General features: G+C 42.9%; 1 protein-coding gene across 2 annotated transcripts in view; it reads right to left on the bottom strand.

The window, feature by feature from the left end:
- Nucleotides 1-1,267: 1,267 nt before the first annotated feature.
- Nucleotides 1,268-20,936, bottom strand: part of LOC120927019 (synaptonemal complex protein 1-like) — a 141,988-nt gene continuing 122,319 nt past the window's right edge. The window contains exon 7 of one of the 2 annotated variants that reach the window (XM_040337415.1): nucleotides 1,268-1,448. In XM_040337415.1, the coding sequence (XP_040193349.1) occupies nucleotides 1,334-1,448 (115 nt within the window). In that variant the 3' untranslated portion in view covers nucleotides 1,268-1,333. The remainder of the gene's footprint in view (nucleotides 1,449-20,936) is intronic. The other variant, XM_040337416.1, reaches the window with a different exon arrangement.

Here is a 20,936-nt window from a genome sequence, read left to right on the forward strand (position 1 = left end):
GAGCGGCCGTCGCATTTTTTTACGGCGTCACTAGTCGGCTTTTTCCAGCGTATAGTTAAAGCTGGTATTTCGTTGCATATAGTTAGACTTGCTATGTTAAGTATGGCCGTCGTTCCCGCGTTTAATTTGACTTTTTTTTTTTTTTTTGCGTAAGTCGTCCGTGAATCGGAATGTACGTAAGTCACGTCTATGTTAAAAAAAATGACGTCCTTGCGACGTCATTTAGCGCAATGCACGGCGGGAAATTTAGGGACGGCGCATGCAAAGTTCATTCGGCGCGGGGACGTGCTTCATTTAAATGAAACACGCCCCCTAATCGCCAATTTGAATTCCGCGCCGTTACGCCGCTTGAGATACACTACGCCGCCGTAACTTACGGCGCAAATTCTTTGGGGATTCGAACCGGCCAAAAGTAAATTACAGCGGCGTAGCATAGCTCACATACGCTGCGCCCATCTAATTGTATGTGAATCTACCCCTCTGTATGTTAAATAACAAGGTTAAAGTGACAGTAAGCTCTAGTTTGAAAGAAATATCTATGTATTTAAGTGTGTATTCTTAACTTAAAAAAAGTACATCCTTTTTTTGCTGCTCTGATCAGACTTCCTGTTATGCCGTGTACAAACGATCGGATATTCCGTCAAGAAAACTGTGGATTATTTTACAGACAGAATTTTGTCTCAAACTTGTGTTGCATACACATGGTCACACAAATGTTGTCGGAAATTCCGACCATCAAGAACGCAGTGATGTACAACACTACAACAAGCCGAGAAAAATGAAATTCAATCCTTCCGAGCATGCGTCGAATTGATTCAGAGCATGCGTGTTTTTTTTTGCGTCGGAATTGCATACAAAAGGATCCGAATTTCCGACAAGAACTTTTCCCGTCGGAAAATCTGAGAACCAGCTCTCAAATTTTTGCTGTCGGAAATTCCGACAGAAAAAGTCACATGGGGCCTATACACGGTCCGGAATTTTCTTATTGGAAATTCCAACAGTGTGTACCCAGCGATAGAGGGTGGCTAAGTTTGTTTGTCATAGTCCCACCTTCTTTTCCTCCCTCAGGAGATGGACTAGGAACTATAGGATTTGTAGTGTGCATAGAGCAGTGCACACGACCACAATTAATGTGCACTGCTTATTCTAAACAAATGGAAGGGAGAGGGAAAAGTAGACGTTCGCAAGTTCATGGAGGACATTGCAAGGAGGCAGAAAATCACAAATGGTAACAATTTTAATGAAAAATAGTTTACAGAACCATTAAGTAGTGGATGTATGATTTTTTGGGGGGACATTTAGTGTAATTTTAAGCAAAAAAAATATTTGTCCATCATAACAGCTTGAATAAACTGGATATCACTTCATACATACATATATTAGCTTTCTCAGTGGCTCTGTCACAAGTATCTTTAAGAAGATTACACACGTGTCTTGTTGAATTGGTCCTGTACAACAACAACAAAAAAAGCACCTTATTTAATTTAAACATCTAGCGATAGATTGTGCTTTGGAAAATGATTTAACGCCATTTTTCTTATACTCTATTGATGTCATATTTAATTTCATACATTATTATACACCCCGACATTTCATAGTTTAGATATATAAGTGTTTACTATGCACTCTGATTAAAAACTATCTTATTCTCTTTGCATTGCTTCCTTTACATGGAAGCACATCCATCACAGCATGGTCAGTTTGCCTACTTGGATGCATGGCTTGACTGTATTCCAGTGGTCAAAATTCTGCTGACATGCCCTTCTGCAAAGCTCTTTACTGGGAAGATCAGTGTTCTGCTGTTTCTGTGCCTCCTAATGACACGCTTCGTTGAAGCTGCTGTTGCCTCACCCCCCACCCCCTATCCTCACAAGTATCTATGCAGTTGAGAACAAAGATCAGTGATAAAATTGTATTTAACCACTTCAATACAGGGCATTTTTACCCCCTTACAGCCCAGGCCAATTTTCAGCATTTAGCACTGTCGCATTTTGAATGACAATTGCGTTGTCATGCGACACTGTACCCATATGAAATGTTTCATTGTTTTTTTTCCCCACAAATAGAGCTTTCTATTGGTGGTATTTGATCACCACTGGCTTTTTTTATTTTTATTTGTAGCGCAAAAAAGATAAAAAAGTTGAAAAAAAAATATGTTATATATAAAATGTTGTAAATAAGTTTTCTCCTTCACTGACAGGCACTGATGAGGCAGGACTGATGGGCACTGATGACGCGGCACAGATGAGGTGTCACTAATATGCAGCATTGATAGGCAGCACTGAGACGTGGCACTGATATGCAGGACTGATAGGCGACACTGATAGGCAGCAATGATGGGCACTGATGAGGAGTCAATAACAGGCATTACTAATGGGCACTGATTGGCTTCCTTTATGGGTACTGATTGGCATATGATGTGGGTACAGGTGGGCACTGATTGGCATTACTGGCAGGCACTTGTGGGGCACTGATGGCCATCATTGACGGGCACTGGCACTCATTGCTGATGTGGGCTGCACTGATAATCAATGTGCTAATTATCAGCGCAGACCGCTGCCCTGTCTACTCGCTCCTTGTTAGTGCGGATGGAGGAAAGCCGATAAACAGTACTTCCTAGTTACCACTGTGATCATGTGGTGAAGAGCCTACGCCAGAGGCTCTTTACCTAGATCAGAAATGTGCTGTGTCGGATCGACACACCACGCCACTGATCGACACGCTGCAAAAGTGGCTTATCCTGCTGGACATCATATGACACCCAGTCAGGATAATGCAACCACTTTCCAGCCGTCATTCAACAAACGGCGGGTGGGAAGTGGTTAAAATGTAATTGTATATTATATATATATATATATATATATATATATATATATATATATATATATATACACACACACACACACACATATACATACACACACACACATATATATATATATATATACACACACACACACACACACACATATAGGTGCATACATATACATACACACACACATAAATAAACATATACACACACATACATGTTTTATCTTGCATTTCTGTTTTAAACTGAATGAGTTGTTTTAAAAGCTAAAGGTTCAATACACTAACCAACTGTGTGACGCAGATATACTGTGGCACAATGGCTCTCCTGGACGAAGTCCTGTCCTACCCGTTTTTGGCCACCAGAGGGGACCCGATGCACGTGGCCAGCGGGCACGAGTGAGTAAACACACAAATCCATGTGCTGTCAGAGGAGAGGAACCATATAGTTTAGAAAAAACTATATGGCTTCTCTCCTAGTCACTCACATCCCCACACAGTCAGAACATGCTGAGTGAACACACAGTTAACCCCTTGATCGCCCCCTAGTGTTAATCCCTTCCCTGCCAGTGACCTTTACACAGTAATCAGTGCATTTTTATGCCATAAATCTTTCCCATAGTTTTGGGGATATTTATTATAGCAAACAGTAAAAAATCTTTTTATTTTTTTCAAAATTGTCTTTTTTGGTTTATAGCAAAAAAAAAAAAGTGCTCTGGTCAGGAAGGGGGTAAAATCTTCTGGGGCAGAAGCGGTTAAATAGCCATGGTTAGGAGAACTGTCACATATGCCAGCAGAGCCTCTGCCTCCAAAGGTTTAGAATTTGAGACCTCATTGACATATCTACCAAGCGGGGCCAGCAGGATTGGGGCAAACTTCCTATAATACATATTTGTGAGGCGGTCCGGTCCCGGACTTTTGCCCAAGCTTGACGCTGAAATCACTTCCTCCAGCTCTTCGTTGGAGACTTATTTTTCCAGCTCCTCCAGGGCTTCTGGCGGTATACCCTGAAGTCCTGAGGCCACTATTTATTCTCGGATCTTATCCTCCTGCCCTCCATCCGTTGCCCCCCTCGATGCCTGATCTATATTATTAGGGATGAATAGAATCGGTGAAATTCAGCTGCTATTGCTTGGGAGTCTATTATTTGCTTATTTATTGCTCTAATATTATGAACATGACGTGGTTCCTGTTTTAGTTGTGTAGCTAATAATCTCCCACTCTTGTTTCCCTGTTCGTAAAAACGATGGGCAAAGTATCTCTGCTTGTTTTGAACTTTTCGATCCAGTAATTGTTTTAAATCTATCCTTAACTTATCCAGTTTCTGCGCCTCTTCTAACTTCCGATGAACCTTATGTTTAATTTCCATTTTATGTTTTTCATCCAGTATCATCACAATCTGTATTTGTTTCTCTCTCTTAATACTTGCTCCCAAAGAGATGAGCTCCCCTTGGATAACCGCTTTGTGGGCCTCCCATACCACCTGGTCTGATACCCCTTCCATCATGTTAGTCTCAAAATATTGTGTTAATTTACGGGAAAGGGACTCCACATTCTTTTTATCATCCAGGATGGATTCATTCAATCTCCATGTTCTTTCCACACCCCCCATTGACACCGGATTCACCGTTAAACTTATAGGTGCGTGGTCAGATATGGTGATTGATTCAATAGATGAAGAAACTACTTGATTCAAATAATATTGATCTATCATCAACATATCAATCCTTGAGTAAGTATTGTGGGTATTGGAAAAATAGCTATAGTCCCTCTCCCGTTCATGCAATACTCTCCAACTATCCACCAAATACATGGAGCGAAGGCGGTTTTTAACACATCTCAGTGCTCTATATGATATAAAAGTTTTCCCTTCTGAGGTGTCCAAACTAGGTTCGAGGGAAATATTAAAATCACCTCCCATTACCAATACGCCTTCTTTGAATTTTTCCAGGGTATCCAAATTTTAATCAAAAATTTGACTGTATTACTGTCATGGACATGCAATAATGTCTGGCAGCTTACCTTCTCCTCATGTGTCCATTAGAGGCCTGACCCTCTTCTTCTGGCTGCCTTTTTATCATCTCTTTCCTGTATGGCCCCACCCCAGGCCATCCCAGGAAGTCTACATTAACTGTTGCACTGCAGGTCTGCTTTGCTGTTCAACCTTGTTGTTAGCTTAAAGGGTCACTAAAGGAAAAAAATGTTTTGCCTAAAAGGAATGTCTGCAAGGTAGACAGACAGAATAGTTTAATGATTCTGTTAAAAAACGAGTAAATACCTATTAAATTCCTTCATCTATATCACCTCCGGCGTCCTAGTTTTTGTTCTCTCATTCATTTCCTGGTTTGCATCGTTTGTTCATGCAAGAACTACATTTCCCAGTATGAATTGCGGCACACCCAGTAATTCACACCTCCTTGAAGTCTCTAACACGTAGAGAGCGTCCTGCCACACAGATGTAGTTCCCAGGAGGGGGTGAGCACGTTACTGTCCACCGCAGTAAAGCCTCCCATCACGGTGGTCAGTAAAATCAGACAAGCAGGAAGTGAACAGAACAGAGAAGAAATAGACCAACTTCTGAGCAAAAACGAGCAATGAGGAAGTGAAAAGAGGAATGTCTGCAGGTAAAGGATGCTTATTATGAAAACATTTTTTTCCCTTTACAACCCCTTTAAGTTCCTGTCTGCAGTGTGCTACGTTTACCTTCCTGTGTACCGTTTTTTGCTCTTCCCTGACTTCTCCTGTTTGCCTGTGACCCTGACCTTTTGCCTGTCCCTCGGTTACCCTTGTTTGCCTGTTGACCTGACCTCGGCTTACCCATCACTATCGCTTGTCCTGGTTGCTGCTTTCCCTCTCTCCCTGCATAGAGTGACCTAGGGGATCCCAGGGGTCGCGACCTGGATCCAGCTGCATCGAAGGCCATCCTCACCACTAGAGGCTCTGGTGAACACAAAGATGGGTCTTAGACTCCACACCCTGGGGAATCTTGGGCTCACACTTCCTCTCTGATTGCAGCAGTCGGCTATAGGGTTCACTACCCTGTGGTGCATCCCTGACCCCAACGGGGTGCACTTGTCACCTGGCCACAGGTGACCTGACAATTACTATTAGGAGTATAGATCGTAGCTAAAGTATAATACTGGCCCTGAATCTTACCCTTAACAAAAAGAAACCGGCCTTCTGGATCCTCCTGTCTTTCTATATTCATCAGGGGACATTGTTTGTGTATTGCTATTGTCACCCCTCTGGCTCTAGGAATAGATGAGGGCGAGTGGAACCACTGATTATATACAAAGCGAGGTATGTGAGGGGTCGCCCCTGCCACAAAGTGTTTCCTGCAAAAAAACTATTTCTGCCTTCATATGATTCAATTCATGCCAGAGACGACCTCTCTTACCACTTGAACAAAGACTTCTCACATTGTATGACATTATTTTCATTCCACTCGCCATTCTTCTTGTTCCTTCCCTATGACTCCCCTGTCAAACGCCTCCCTTGGAAAAGGACGAGCGACCCAAGGAGAGGACCGCCAAGGAGGAGAGAGCCAAAGCCAACCCAGCACCCCCCCCCCCCACCCTATTCAGGAGAGAACTCGTTACGGGGGGTATCATCCCCACCCCGACCTCTCCTTTCTGCCTACTGTGGATTACTAGTCCCTTATCTCGGACCTTTACTACTGGTGAGCTTTTTTTTCACCTAAAAACAATGTGGGCCTCCTCCCCCCGGGCCATTTAATCTCCCCCTCTTGTGTCTATACCCCCCCCATCACCCCCCTTGTAATAATCCTAGGTTTCCCATTTCTTTAAAGCCCAAAAAAAAAAACACATACACTAATTTTCCTATCGCTTTCACCCCCCCCTAAGCTTCTTAGTTATCCACAGCCCCTCCTATATTTCTATACCTTACACCTATTTATGCACTCAACATTTTTTAATGTTTACATGTCGTGTACATAATATCTACATCCATGACTTTTAATCTATTGAGTCCTTCCCACTCATGTACAAAAAAAGATACAAGACCCCCAAAAAAATAAATAAAAAGAAGTGAAGACAATGAAAATGATAGTGCCTTTTATCCAATGAATCCTCAACCCTCCCTCCCTCTCATTTCCTTCCCCACCCCCCCTTAAAAAAAAATACGTGCACCCTTATTTACACACCTTCCCCCTCCCCCCTTTTATCTTCCTTAAGTGAACCCCCTTTTACCCTATTTACCATATCTATCTAAACTTCCCAGATATGTGAGCCCCTTCCTTAGCCCCTACAGTACCTACCTCCCGTGTACTTCAACACCCCTTCCTTGTACTCAAATAAAGACTCCTTGGGGGAAAAAAACAAGGAGATAAGTGAGAGAAAAATAAATAAATATATCCTCCACTCCCATTTCTCACCTAGCGTGATCCCCCCCCCCATTCACCCTCCCCCTCCACTTTATTCATTTTACATATGTGAACCCCTTAAACCTTATCAACACATATGTATATACACACACACCTATACATACGTCTATTAATGTCCTAAGTACATGAGCGTGTATGGCCCTTCCTAGATATTTACTACATATACCTTCAACCTATTAAACATGCCCTGTCCTCTAATTGGACCCCCCCACAAAAAAAAGGAGGGGGGGTAGAGGGGGAGAAAAAAAGAGAAAGAAAAAAAAATTAGTTCTGCTCTCCTCCTGAGCAAATATAGACTTATTCCGTCATATCCTGCGCCAGGTTGTTCTAGCTACAGGCCCATCTCCATTTTGAACTCCGTCGTGAAGCTTCTGTCCAAAATACTGGCCTTGAGGTTATAGGAATATATAGTTAAATTGATCCATTTGGATCAAACAGGGTTCATGAAGGGCCGAGAGGCGAGGGACAATACCATTCGCGCCCTCCATGTTATGCACTGGATGCATAAAGGACCAAATCAGAAACAGAGTGTAGTAATCTTAATGGATGCAGAGAAAGCTTTTTATAGGGTGGGCTGGGGGTTCATGGTCGAAATTCTGAGGGAGATGGGCCTGAAAGAAAGAATGATGCGATGGGTGATGGCATTATATGCAAATCCCAGAGCAAGGGTAAAAGTAAATGGGAGATTATCAGATTATTTTGAGATACGGAATGGGACTAGGCAGGGGTGCCCCCTGTCCCCACTGTTATTCGCACTGGTGTTGGAGCCCTTTTTATGTACAATTAGGGGAAATAGGAAGATCAAGGGGATAGTAATTGGATCTACGGAACATAAGATATCAGCGTACGCAGATGATTTATTACTGTACCTTTCCTCACCTTAGGAATCCATGATGGAATTATTGAAGGAGATAGAGAAATTCGTTTTTTATCCAATTTCAAATTAAATATTGAAAAGTCGGTAGTTATGCCAATTCATGTATCCCTGAGGTTAAGAAAAAGGTTACAGAGAGCCTTCCCCTTTGAATGGCGTACAGACGCTCCATCGTAGCTTGAGACCTATATAACTCCAGATGTTAAACGGTTATACAATCTAAATTATGGTCCATTGGTTGCTTCGATAATACAAGACTTGAAGAAATGGAGGCCACACTTTGACGTGGTTTGGGAGGGTAAATGCGCTTAAAATGAATATAATCCCTAGGCTTATCTATGTCTTGCATGCCATTACGATAATGCTGCCACAGAATTTTTTCAAGCAAATAAGGAGTGCCCTTACGACTTTTGTATGGGGATATAAACACCCCAGACTGGCATATGAGATGCTGAGGAGACCAAAGGGGGAGGGAGGGGTAGGCCTCCCAGATATAGGGATCTACTACAGAGCCATGGCCCTGGTTCGTATTATGAACTGGTGCCATGATACAGATAGTAAAGGATGGGTATCAGTGGAGAAAACGTTGGCAGGAAGGAATTTGGCAGGGGCACCATGGATACCGGCCATTCATAGGGGATTGTCGGAATATGTATCACCCCTGACCAAAGCAACACTTACAATATGGGACAGAATGAATAAGACAGGAAGATTTGCTCTCCCAATATCACCCTTGACACCCCTGGAAGGATTTCCCTGGTTTCCTCCAGGGGAGGAAAGAGGTAGTTTAGGGTGCTGGGGTAGGGAGGGGAAATGGAACTGTGCAGGAGTGGCACCACAAGGGAAACTTCTTCCATTGGGGGATTTAGTAAAGAATATGGGGGAGGTAGTAATGGCGGAATGGAAATACGGTCAGTTGAGGGACTGGTTCAATAAATGGAAACATCAGATGAGACCCGCAAATCCATTGAACACCTTTGAGTGGTGTGTTAATTTATCAGAGCCGGGTCATATGTTATCTCAAATGTATAAGTTGGTGTTGAGTGCTCACGGTCATACAACTCTCTACTACATTCGTGAGTGGAAAAAGGAACTGGGCCATAATTTTATGACAGAACAAGTGGACAGATTCATGGAGACAACACACCATTCCTCAATTAGTTCCTATATACAAGAAATGTCCTATAAATTTCTCACTAGATGGACTCCGACCCGTCTGGTGCAGATGTACCCATCCGCAGATATCAACTGCTGGAGGGGATGCAACCAGAAGGGGTCATTTTTACATTTATGGTGGCACTGTCCCAAGATTAAGACATTTTGGGATGAGATAACACCCTGGATAAAAAAAGTTAACATTTAGAGCTATAGAGCCCTCCCCACTACATTTCCTTTTTCATGGGATGCCATCTATTAAATTTTATAAAAGAAGTGTCACTCCACACTTGCTAAATGCAGCTAAGGCATTAATTCATAGATCTGGAAACAATCGCGATGCCCCACGATAAAGGATTGGAAGGGGGAGGTAGAGAGGATTATGGAGGCGGAGAGATGGGTACATACAGTGAGAGATCAACAGGACAAATTTAAGGATAAATGGGCAGGATGGTTATACTATTCCTCAGAGATAGTGATGGACTGACCCTGAGGGTGGGGCGAGGGGAGGAGAGCCAAGCCAGGGTTTTTTTTTTTTATCTGCGTTTGTTTTTTGTTTTTTTTGTTTTGTTGGTTTGTCCTGTTTAGTTGGTGTTTCCCGCTTCTTCTTTTTGGAGATTTGGGGATACTGTGTGTATGTGAGTGTTTCCCGCCACCCAAGGGTGCTCTGGAGGGAAGAGTAAGGATATGTGAGGGGCAAGAGGGTTACTTGCCCTAAAGGGGGGGGGGAGGGAGAGAGAAGAGAAATTCCTTTTTTTTTCTTCCCTCCTCTCTCTTTTAGGGGGACCTGCACAGGATAGGCACAGAGTATGTTTGGAAGAAGACGCGGAGTATGTTTATACGTGCTCAGGACGAGAGCAAAATTAGAATGAAGAGGAAAATTTCAAGTAATGAAAGGATTGGGGGAGGGGGAGAGGTTTAAGAGAATTTTATTAGATTATGGTGGAACTTTTTCAGGGTCCCCCCCCCCCCGGCCTTACTTTCTTGCTCTCCTTCCTGAGGGGAAAAGAGAACAAATGCTGTCAGAAATTCTACAGAAAATGTCCGATGGAGCCTACACACGGTCGGAATTTCCAACAAGCTCCCATCGAACATATGTTGTCGAAAAATTCCGAGCGTGTGTACGCAGCATTAGATATTTGAGCAGAAGTCCATCCAAAATATGTTATTTTTTTCTTAAATAACTTGATAAAAATCACACATTGGCCTCAAACCACCTCCTGGCCGCCCCGTAGCAGATTTACTGCTACAGGGTGGTCGCTCTGTGCAGAATCACGTACATATACGCTAGGATGGATGTGTTCTCATGCCTAGCTTGGCCAGTTTGAAATAGGAAAGCAGGGGCACTAGCGGGATCAGTAAAGATATTGCTGGCGCAAGTGAAAATATGTTATATTATATTATAGTGGGTGTGCTGCAATCAAGAAAGAACGAATCAGGCCACCTATTGGTGCCTGGTCCTTTAAGAAATGTGTATGGTAAGTGAATTGCGCTCCCCTTCTTTTTCCTTTTATCTATCACCACCTATTTCTAGGTACTGATTAGATTATTGATCCTCAATACATATCACCTCTATTTAAATAAATAAATGTGCTGATATTCTTCTTAAGGGAAATATAAATACACCCAGAAGAGACAAAAAACTATATAAAACTTGCATGAATCTGTCTATACAGTTGTGATATAGTGCTCATATAGTACTTTAGTACCCTTATCCAATATGTTAAAGTTGACTGTCCATCCAAGGCAAACAAGGGTTATAAAAAAACAAACATAAAATGAAAAATAAAAAAATATTATAGAAAAAATATATGTGATAAACCAACAAATATATATGACAATTAGGTGGAGGATTGCAAAATAAATCCTCTGTTTATTAAAGTCCCAATGTGCTGATTAAATATTCATATAAGTGCTTCTCCCGTGGGTTTATAACACAGCGATAATGTCACCACTTTCTGTGATTTTCCCGTCACCGCTAGAAATGGCCACTCACCAGATCTTAATTAATCAAGTGGCTTTGGTTCATTCCCAGGATAACCACTCCTCTTACACGTCTGTTCACCAATCGCCAGATGCCTTGAATATGCCAATGGGGTCTCTATCTCTCCTACAATGGCTCATAAAAAAGAGGAGTGCCCCTCATGGTGTAGTACGTAAAAAAAAAATGATTGACTAATTAAAAGCAGATATTGCACTCACATTTACATGTGCCCGTATGCCGGCACCAAGCTTCTCCAACCATGTGTGCAAAGCAAAGCCAAGATGGAAGGTAAAAGTCGTTCCTTTCGAGCTCCCCCAGCGCCTACCTCACGATCAGCGCGCGGTTCTGTGGGTATCAGCAGCCTATACGCGTTTCGCAATCAATGTTGCATCTTCAGTAAGCTTACTGAGGATGCAACATTGATTGCGAAACGCGTATAGGCTGCTGATACCCACAGAACCGCGCGCTGATCGTGAGGTAGGCGCTGGGGGAGCTCGAAAGGAACGACTTTTACCTTCCATCTTGGCTTTGCACACATGGTTGGAGAAGCTTGGTGCCGGCATACGGGCACATTTAAATGCGAGTGCAATATCGGTTTGCTTTTAATTAGTCAATAAAAATTTTTACGTACTACACCATGAGGGACACTCCTCTTTTTTATGAGCCATTGTAGGAGAGATAGAGACCCCATTGGCATATTCAAGGCATCTGGCGATTGGTGAACAGACGTGTAAGAGGAGTGGTTATCCTGGGAATGAACCAAAGCCACTTGATTGATTAAGATCTGGTGAGTGGCCATTTCTACCGGTGATGGGAATATCACAGAAAGTGGTGACATTATCGCTGTGTTATAAACCCACGGGAGTAGCACTTATATGAGAATTTAATCGGCACATTGGGACTTTAATAAACAGAGGATTTATTTTGCAATCCTCCACCTAATTGTCATATATATTTGTTGTATTGTTATGATTACTGTTGCCCTAGGGTGGTAATCATTCACCCACTAATAGATATGTGCCACATCCTTGAATATATAGGTTTGTGGAAAAAGACATGTGACCATGTCTTCAACTAGGAAAAATTGGACTTTGCAGGCACAACCCAATAAAATTATTAGTGTTTTAATAGAAAAAATACAAAATACATGGCAATTGCACTTAATACAAAAAATTCTTATAATGAAAGAACCCCAATCTTATCACTCTATGAAAAAAACGCTCAATAGCCACAGGGTTAGATGTAGTTGATACAATGGAAGCGCTGGGTGGCGTGATGATTTTAAAGGATGATACTAGATGGATTCTTGAATGTTTAAAAATTCAGCTCGACATGTTTCGCGACTTGACAGAACGTCGCTTCTTCGGGAGCTTCTGAATATTAAAAGACAATATAATGTTGCCATTAGATATACACAAGATACACATGTACTACTAGAGAAAACCTGTGTAAATAGGCCTCTAAGTGACTGAAAGTGCATGTATTTGTAACCATTATACTCACCGATAAACGGTGTTCAATTAGTTTGAAGAGAGAAAGGTTGACATACAACGTCCCAATGTATACGTGGTCAGTCAGAACACACCAATATTGGGTGGGGTCTGATACTAATTACCTCAAAACACATTCACCATACACCAGAGGGCAGTAGTGCAACTAGTTGGGGTATTATTGATATTCTATAACAAGAGAAATAAAAACAGAGAATATATATATAATGAGCATGCAAATATTTTGGGATGCACCCCAAAAAAATTTTTTCCTTAACCATCAATAAAAATATGTTATTAGAAAATGTTTGATGTCTAAGCTCAAAACCGGGTAAGATACCTTAAAAGGATGTAACCCGGCATGGACGGAATAGAACAGCCCAAAGAACATGGAAAACGTCCGCCAAAAAGTCCCCCAATATGAAGACAAAAACAGCCACAGTCTATAATAGAAATATATAGATATGTAGCAATAATAATGATAATAATAATGAACACTTCCCATCAATTTCTAAATAAACCCGTAATAAATGAATGAATCAGTTAATATTACCTTAGTTAGTATTTTTGACCAATAAAAGTGGTATTGTTGATGTAGGGGCCTTCTACTGGAGAGCCACTAGATGGCGATACAGGGGCGTTCAGTGCGGTGTTAAGCTGGAAAGTTTTTACTGATAGAAGAGGGGAGAGAAGACAGGAGGAACAGTGAGCCATCAAGGGGTCATATGCTCGCTCGAGTTTTGTGAGAAGGGGGGTGGGTTTGTTTGGGAGCTTAAATAAGAAGCTGGGAGACTTACCTGGACAAGTCCTATAGTGAAAAAACGCGATATCCAAAGGCGAACGGCCGCGCTGTCGAATCCGTCCTCTCAGCACCTGACAGACACCTAGAAGAAGGCAGACTCTGGCAGGTTTAAATACCCCGCTCGGATGACGTCACGATGATTGACGTCCGTCCGGCTGGCCAAAATATACACATTGCGCATGCGCGAGTCCCGCGCATGCGCCTGGGAGCCGCGAACGGCTTCCTTGGAGCGATGGCTATTGCTGGGATGTGTGGTACTGTCCCCCAGGTGATAAAACTTGAGGGGGGGGGGGAACTAAGTACCAGGTGCCACCATTGTGTCCAAATAGTCACAGTACAATACTGCAAAGTGACCGGACGCAATAATGGCTTACGTGGCCTACTAGTTAGCATGCTCAGTGGCGCATGGTGGTGTGGTGATTGAGGCATATTGCAGCCATAGATGCAATACATTGGGATGCATAATAGTCAACATAAAATGAAAATGACAAGCATTTAAATAGAATCGCATGTAAACACATGCATACAATTAGTATCCATAACACGACTCAAAGCCATGTGAAATAATAAATGTTAATGAGGGATATTGGATAATAGAGCTGTTGTTCCCAACCACTTTGGGCACAGAAAAAACAGCTACAAGTATTTTAACAAAAAGGAATGCCCGTAACGGGCAGATTGCATCAAATAGAGCCGCAATTGGGCCCAGATATATTGAGCTCACCAGGAATATATGCATACCTCATTTTCAGATCACAGAACCCAACATAATGTTTAACAGTCTAAATAAAGCTGAGAGAGACGGTCCCAGATAATAGTGAGAACATATATGTATACATCCATATGTCTAGTAATACATCCCCAATTAGACACCGCACCCAATGAAGTTTGTCTAATTTGGATAAATGACTAAGATAGAAACCCAAATAAATCCAGACAGAAAACTAAACATAAACATAAACGTAAGCATGAAAGTACCCCTTTTGTTATTGGTATGGGGTAGTCAATTATAGTGATCATGCTGTGATGAATTTTATTTGTTATTGTTTGTCTAAAAGTGGGCTCTAGTGGGACCATCCTGGGATCCGGGGACCATCATACAGCTCCTTCAAAGGAAGGGTCTGTATGATAGTACCTCATTGATTCCAGGTGGCTTGGTGGCATTTAGGCGTTCTATCCATAACGTTTCTCGTTGAAGGATAAGCTTGTCCCAGTTCCCCCCTCGGGGGTCACGTGGTACGACCTCTAATACTATGAATTGTATCATTGTAGTGTCAAATCTATGAAATAACCCCAGATGACGGCTAATCGGTGTAAGCATCTTAGCGAACTGGGAGTAATAGATATGATCATAGATCCTTTTTCTGAGCTGGCGGATTGTCTTGCCCACATAGAAGGCCCCACATTTGCAGGTCATTAAATACACTACTCCCTCAGTGTCGCAACTGGCTTGGAAGCGTGGTCTAAAAATGTCCCCATTTGGTAAACAGAACTTGCTACCAATTTGTACCCATGGGCAATATGTGCAGTGCCATTGGCAACAAGCTAACAACTAGTCACTACAAAACTAATACATCTACCCAAAATCCAACTTTTGGCATTTCTAAATGTGGTCACTGCACGTATTGCCCATGGGTACAAATTGGTAGCAAGTTCTGTTTACCAAATGGGGACATTTTTAGACCACGCTTCCAAGCCAGTTGCGACACTGAGGGAGTAGTGTATTTAATGACCTGCAAATGTGGGGCCCTCTATGTGGGCAAGACAATCCGCCAGCTCAGAAAAAGGATCTATGATCACCACACCACCATGCGCCACTGAGCATGCCAACTAGTAGGCCACGTAAGCCATTATTGCGTCCGGTCACTTTGCAGTATTGTACTGTGACTAAATGGTGGCACCTGGTACTTAGTTTCCCCCCCCCCTCAAGTTTTGTCACCTGGGGGACAGTACCACACATCCCAGCAATAGCCATCGCTCCAAGGAAGCCGTTCGCGGCTCCCAGGCACATGCGCAGGACTCGCGCATGCGCGATGTGTATATTTTGGCCAGCCGGACGGACGTCAATCATCGTGACGTCATCCGAGCGGGGTATTTAAACCTGCCTACTTCTAGGTGTCTCTGTCAGGTGCTGAGAGGACGGATTCGACAGCGAGGCCGTTCGCCTTTGGATATCACGTTTTTTCACTATAGGACTTGTCCAGGTAAGTCTCCCAGCTTCTTATTTAAGCTCCCAAACAAACCCACCCCCCTTCTCACAAAACTCGAGTGAGCATATGACCCCTTGATGGCTCACTGTTCCTCCTATCTTCTCTCCCCTCTTCTATCAGTAAAAACTTCCCAGCTTAATACCGCGCTGAACGCCCCTGTATCGCCATCTAGTGGCTCTCCAGTAGAAGGCCCCTACATCAACAATACCACTTTTATTGGTCAAAAATACTAACTAAGGTAATATTAACTGATTCATTCATTTATTACGGGTTTATTTAGAAATTGATGGGAAGTGTTCATTATTATTACTACATATCTATATATTTCTATTATAGACTGTGGCTGTTTTTGTCTTCATATTGGGGGACTTTCTGGCGGACGTTTTCCAGGCGTATGTTCTTTGGGCTGTTCTATTCCGTCCATGCCAGGTTACATCCTTTTAAGGTATCTTACCCGGTTTTGAGCTTAGACATCAAACATTTTCTAATAACATATATTTATTGATGGTAAAGAAAAATTTTTTTTTTGGGGGGTGCATCCCAAAATATTTGCATGCTCATTATATATATATATATATATATATATATATATTCTCTGTTTTTCTTTCTCTTGTTATAGAATATCAATAATACCCTAACTAGTTGCACTACTGCCCTCTGGTGTATATTGAATGTGTTTTGAGGTAATTAGTATCAGACCCCACCCAATATTGGTGTGTTCTGACTGACCACGTATACATTGGGACGTTGTATGTCAACCTTTCTCTCTTCAAACTAATTGAACACCGTTTATCGGTGAGTATAATGGTTACAAATACATGCACTATCAGTCACTTGGAGGCCTTTTTTCACAGGCTTTCTCTAATAGTACATGTGTATCTTGTGTATATCTAATGGCAACATTATATTGTCTTTTAATATTCAGAAGCTCCCGAAGAAGCGACGTTCTGTCAAGTCGCGAAACATGTCGAGCTGAATTTTTAAACATTCAAGAATCCATCTAGTATCATCCTTTGAAATCATCACGCCACCCAGCGCTTCCATTGTATCGAGTGATAAGATTGGGGTTCTTTCATTATAAGAATTTTTTGTATTAAGTGCAATTGCCATGTATTTTTTCTATTAAAACACTAATAATTTTATTGGGTTGTGCCTGCAAAGTCCAATTCTTACTAGTTAAAGACATGGTCACATGTCTTTTTCCACAAACATATATATTTGTTGGTTTATCACATATATTTTTTCTATAATATTTTTTTATTTTTCATTTTATGTTTGTTTTTTATAACACTTGTTTGCCTTGGATGGGCAGTCACCTTTAACATATTGGATAAGGGTACTAAAGTACTATATGAGCACTATATCACAACTGTATAGACAGATTCATGCAAGTTTTATATATTTTTTTGTCTCTTCTGGGTGTATTTATATTTCCCTTAAGAAGAATATCAGCACATTTATTTAAATAGAGGTGATATGTATTGAGGATTAATAATCTAATCAGTACCTAGAAATAGGTGGTGATAGATAAAAGGAAAAAGAAGGGGAGCGCAATTCACTTACCATACACATTTCTTAAAGGACCAGGCACCAATAGGTGGCCCGATTCTCTCTTTTTTGATTGCAGCACACCCATTATAATAATATAACATTTTCACTTGCGCCAGCAATATCTTTACTGATCCCGCTAGTGCCCCTGCTTTCCTATTTAAAACTGGCCAAGCTAGGCATGAGAACACATCCATCCTAGCGTGGTCAGGTTTCTGTCCGTGTCTGTCCTCCAGTGACCAAGACTTGTGCTGTCAACCCTCGCCCCTGCACTGTACAGCTATTCACCGGAAAGATCAGTGTATTGCCATATCTTTACCTTCTGCTAACACCCCCTTTGCAGTCTCCACCCCCACTTCTGTAACCCCTAATGCAGCACAGAAAAAAGGTCATGTAGTATTTATAATGTGTGTGTACATGTGTGATTATATATATATATATTACAGGACGCCCTGGCTGGGTCCTGGAAGGACGCTATATTTCACCTGAAGTTATTTGTGGGTTTTTCCTTGCATCCCAAACTATTTTCCTGGCAGTTGTGGCTGAAATTTTGAAAAGGTACAGCAGACTGCAAACATCCGTAGCATGGGACATGTGAGGATAAACCGGCAGTCATGCAGCAGCCAAGGGGTGCACACAGTATTCTACAGAAGGTCATACAGCAAAGCTAAAGATGAAGGAACATAAAAAAAAGACAGCAGAGGGATGGATAGCTCACGTTTAGCGGAGGCATCGACTCCAGCCAGGCAGTAGCATACCGAGGCGAAGTACAAAACCAGACAGTCTCTCTGACCTGGACCCTCAGCTTGACAGGAAAAGGAACACTATACTTGATGTTCTGAGCCCACAGCCCCAGTTTGACCTGGTCAAAGGATCTGCAAAGTTTCTGAGTCTCCAGAAAGTAGTCAGGAAAGAACAGTAAGTTGGCATTCTGGTATTTCAACTCACCCACCCTGCAAGCAGCTCTGAGGATCTCATCGCGGTCTCTAAATTTGAGCATCTGAAGGATCAGGGTGCTGGGATTAGAGCCTGGCGGTCCGGGAACAGGACGAATCCGGTGGGCGCGCTCCACAGTAAAATATGGCGAAAACTGAGCAGCCGGTAGCAGGGCCTTCAGGAGCTCCTCCACAAACACAGACGGGTTCCTCTTCTCCACTCCTTCAGGCATACACACGATCCAGAGGTTGTTCCTCCTGTTCCTATTCTCGGCGTCGTCCACTTTGTATTCCAGAGCTTGGACCCGGGTATGGAGGGTGTGGATGGACACCGTATGATCCACAACAGAGTCCTTATTCTGCCCGATGTGCTGCTCCACCTCCGACACTCTCGAGCGGAACTTGTCGAGAACCTGCCTGATAAGACTGACATTTAGCTGTAAGGCCTCAAGTTTGGAGGTCACGGCTGCCTGGCAGGAAGCAATCGCCACCATAACCTCCTGGAAACCAAGCCAAGTCTTAGCCTCTTGGCCCTCCATGTCGGTCTGCAATTCCATGTTGCGTGCCCTCCATGGGGAGGCCACCACGTGGGGAGCCGCTGTCTGGGCTGTATCCTCCACACACTGCGGGAAAATAGGATTTTTTGTACTCACCGTAAAATCCTTTTCTCTGTCGTCCATAGACGGACACAGCCTTCTCAAGTCCTGACAAGTGGGTTATGTTTCTGTTCACAGGAGAGGACTAGGCAGAACATGTTAGATAATTAAATACATGTTACTTTAACAGAGTTGAAAAGCCTCGCCCAGGGGGCAGTCCCTCCGACATAACCCTCCTCCCTGCAGCATGCAGCCTCAGTTCGTAAGAAGCAGTACAAACCTACAAAGGTAGGGGGTGGGTGCTGTTTCCGTCCATGGACGACAGAGAAAAGGATTTTACGGTGAGTACAAAAAATCCTATTTTCTCTTATCGCAGCAAAACGCGATGTTGATGAGAAGGCCCAATAGGGCCTCCATGAGGCAAAGCACACCCCCACGGAAAAATATGGGCCCAGACACCCCGCAGTTCCTCGTGGGAAAAGGAGCCCTCCCACAGCTCCACCACGGTAGCAGCAGTAGAGCAGCAGAGGGAAATATGACAGAGAACAGGGAAGGGAGGATAGGAGGACCCCTGGCCCCAGGAATGCCCAGCCAAACGGACCCGCCGAGGCAGGAAGTACTGTACTTACCCGTTCAAGCGTGAACTCACTGTTGCATTCCTGACACGCATACAACAGCATTGGAGTAGCTGTTGGCCAGGTCCACTGTGAGTAAGACAACACCACAGCCCAGTCATGTGTGGACCCTGGAGCAAAAAAGCCCACCGGCCACTCCAGGAGTCATGGGGTATGTCGTGGCAGACCCAGCCCTTAGCAATGGTGTGCTCACGCTCGCTGGCCGGACTGAGGAGACTATAAGGATCTATATATCCAGCCTGTCACTCAGCTGGCACTTTAAAATAGTTCAGAAAATAAAAAATAAAATAAAAAAATCCTCAGGGCACTGAGCCCAAAGGGAACCATACGTCCTTCTCCTTTGCTAGGCAGAAAAAAAACTGAGGCTGCATGCTGCAGAGAGGAGGGTTATGTCCGGAGGGCTGCTCAACTCTGTTAAAGTAACATGTATTTAATTATCCAACATGTTCTGCCTAGTCCTCTCCTGTGAACAGGAACATAACCCACTTGTCAAGACTTAAGGCTGTGTCCGTCCATGGACGATAAGAGAAATTAAGTGTTTTCCCCCGTGCCGTGTTCTGTAGGACATCCGGAGTAATTCAGGGTGTGTAGGCGGCAAAATATCAGGGCGAGGACAATTTACAGAAAGCCAGCAGAGCTCTGGATCCTGCGTCCTCTCAGGTTGCCATCTTGGACACGCCCCCCCTTGGCTGTAATTTTAGTTGGTCTACCTGACCGTGGTTTGGTTTCAACAGAACCCCGTAATTTTCCCTTTCTTGATTAGAGTTTGAACACTGCTGATTGGCATTCTCAATTCCTTGGATATCTTTTTATATCCCTTTCCTGTATTATACAGTTCAACTACCTTTTCTCGCAGATCCTTTGACAATTCTTTTGCTTTCCCCATGACTGAGAATCCAGAAACGTCAGTGCAGTAGTGCAGTACTGGATGAAAGACGCAAGGATCTTTCAGGAGTCCAGAAACTCATTGACCGTTTACACACACACACACACACACACACACACACACACTAATTACAAGCAAACAGATCACAGGTGAGGATGGTTACCTTTATTAGCCATTCAAACCCCTTTGTGTCCACTTGTGTGCATGTCATCAGGCCAAAATCACTAGGGTATTTAAACTTTTGATCAGGGTCATCTGGGTAGTTTCTGTTGTCATTATAACTTAAAAAAAGTAAACAGTTAATTGATAAATGGTTTCAGCCAAACACTAACCATGAGTGAAAGTAAAGTTTTTGTGTTATCATTCATATGCTCAGAAAAATGGCCAAGAAATCCTAAATTCTGCCAGGGTATGTAAACTTATGAGCACAACTGTATGTATGTATTATATTATAGGACAGGAAGTCAGGTAAATCTGTGGGTGTTGTCACAGACGGGAGATACATTTCTGCCTTGTTTAGACAATACACCAATTATTATCAGGTGTCGGCTGCAGAAGTAGCCAGAAAGATTTAAGGGCGTTGGAAAACTTCAGCTGTTCAGAAGGAGGCA

This window comes from Rana temporaria, chromosome 2 (assembly GCF_905171775.1).
Source record: "Rana temporaria chromosome 2, aRanTem1.1, whole genome shotgun sequence".
Classification (NCBI taxonomy): Eukaryota; Metazoa; Chordata; class Amphibia; order Anura; family Ranidae; genus Rana; species Rana temporaria.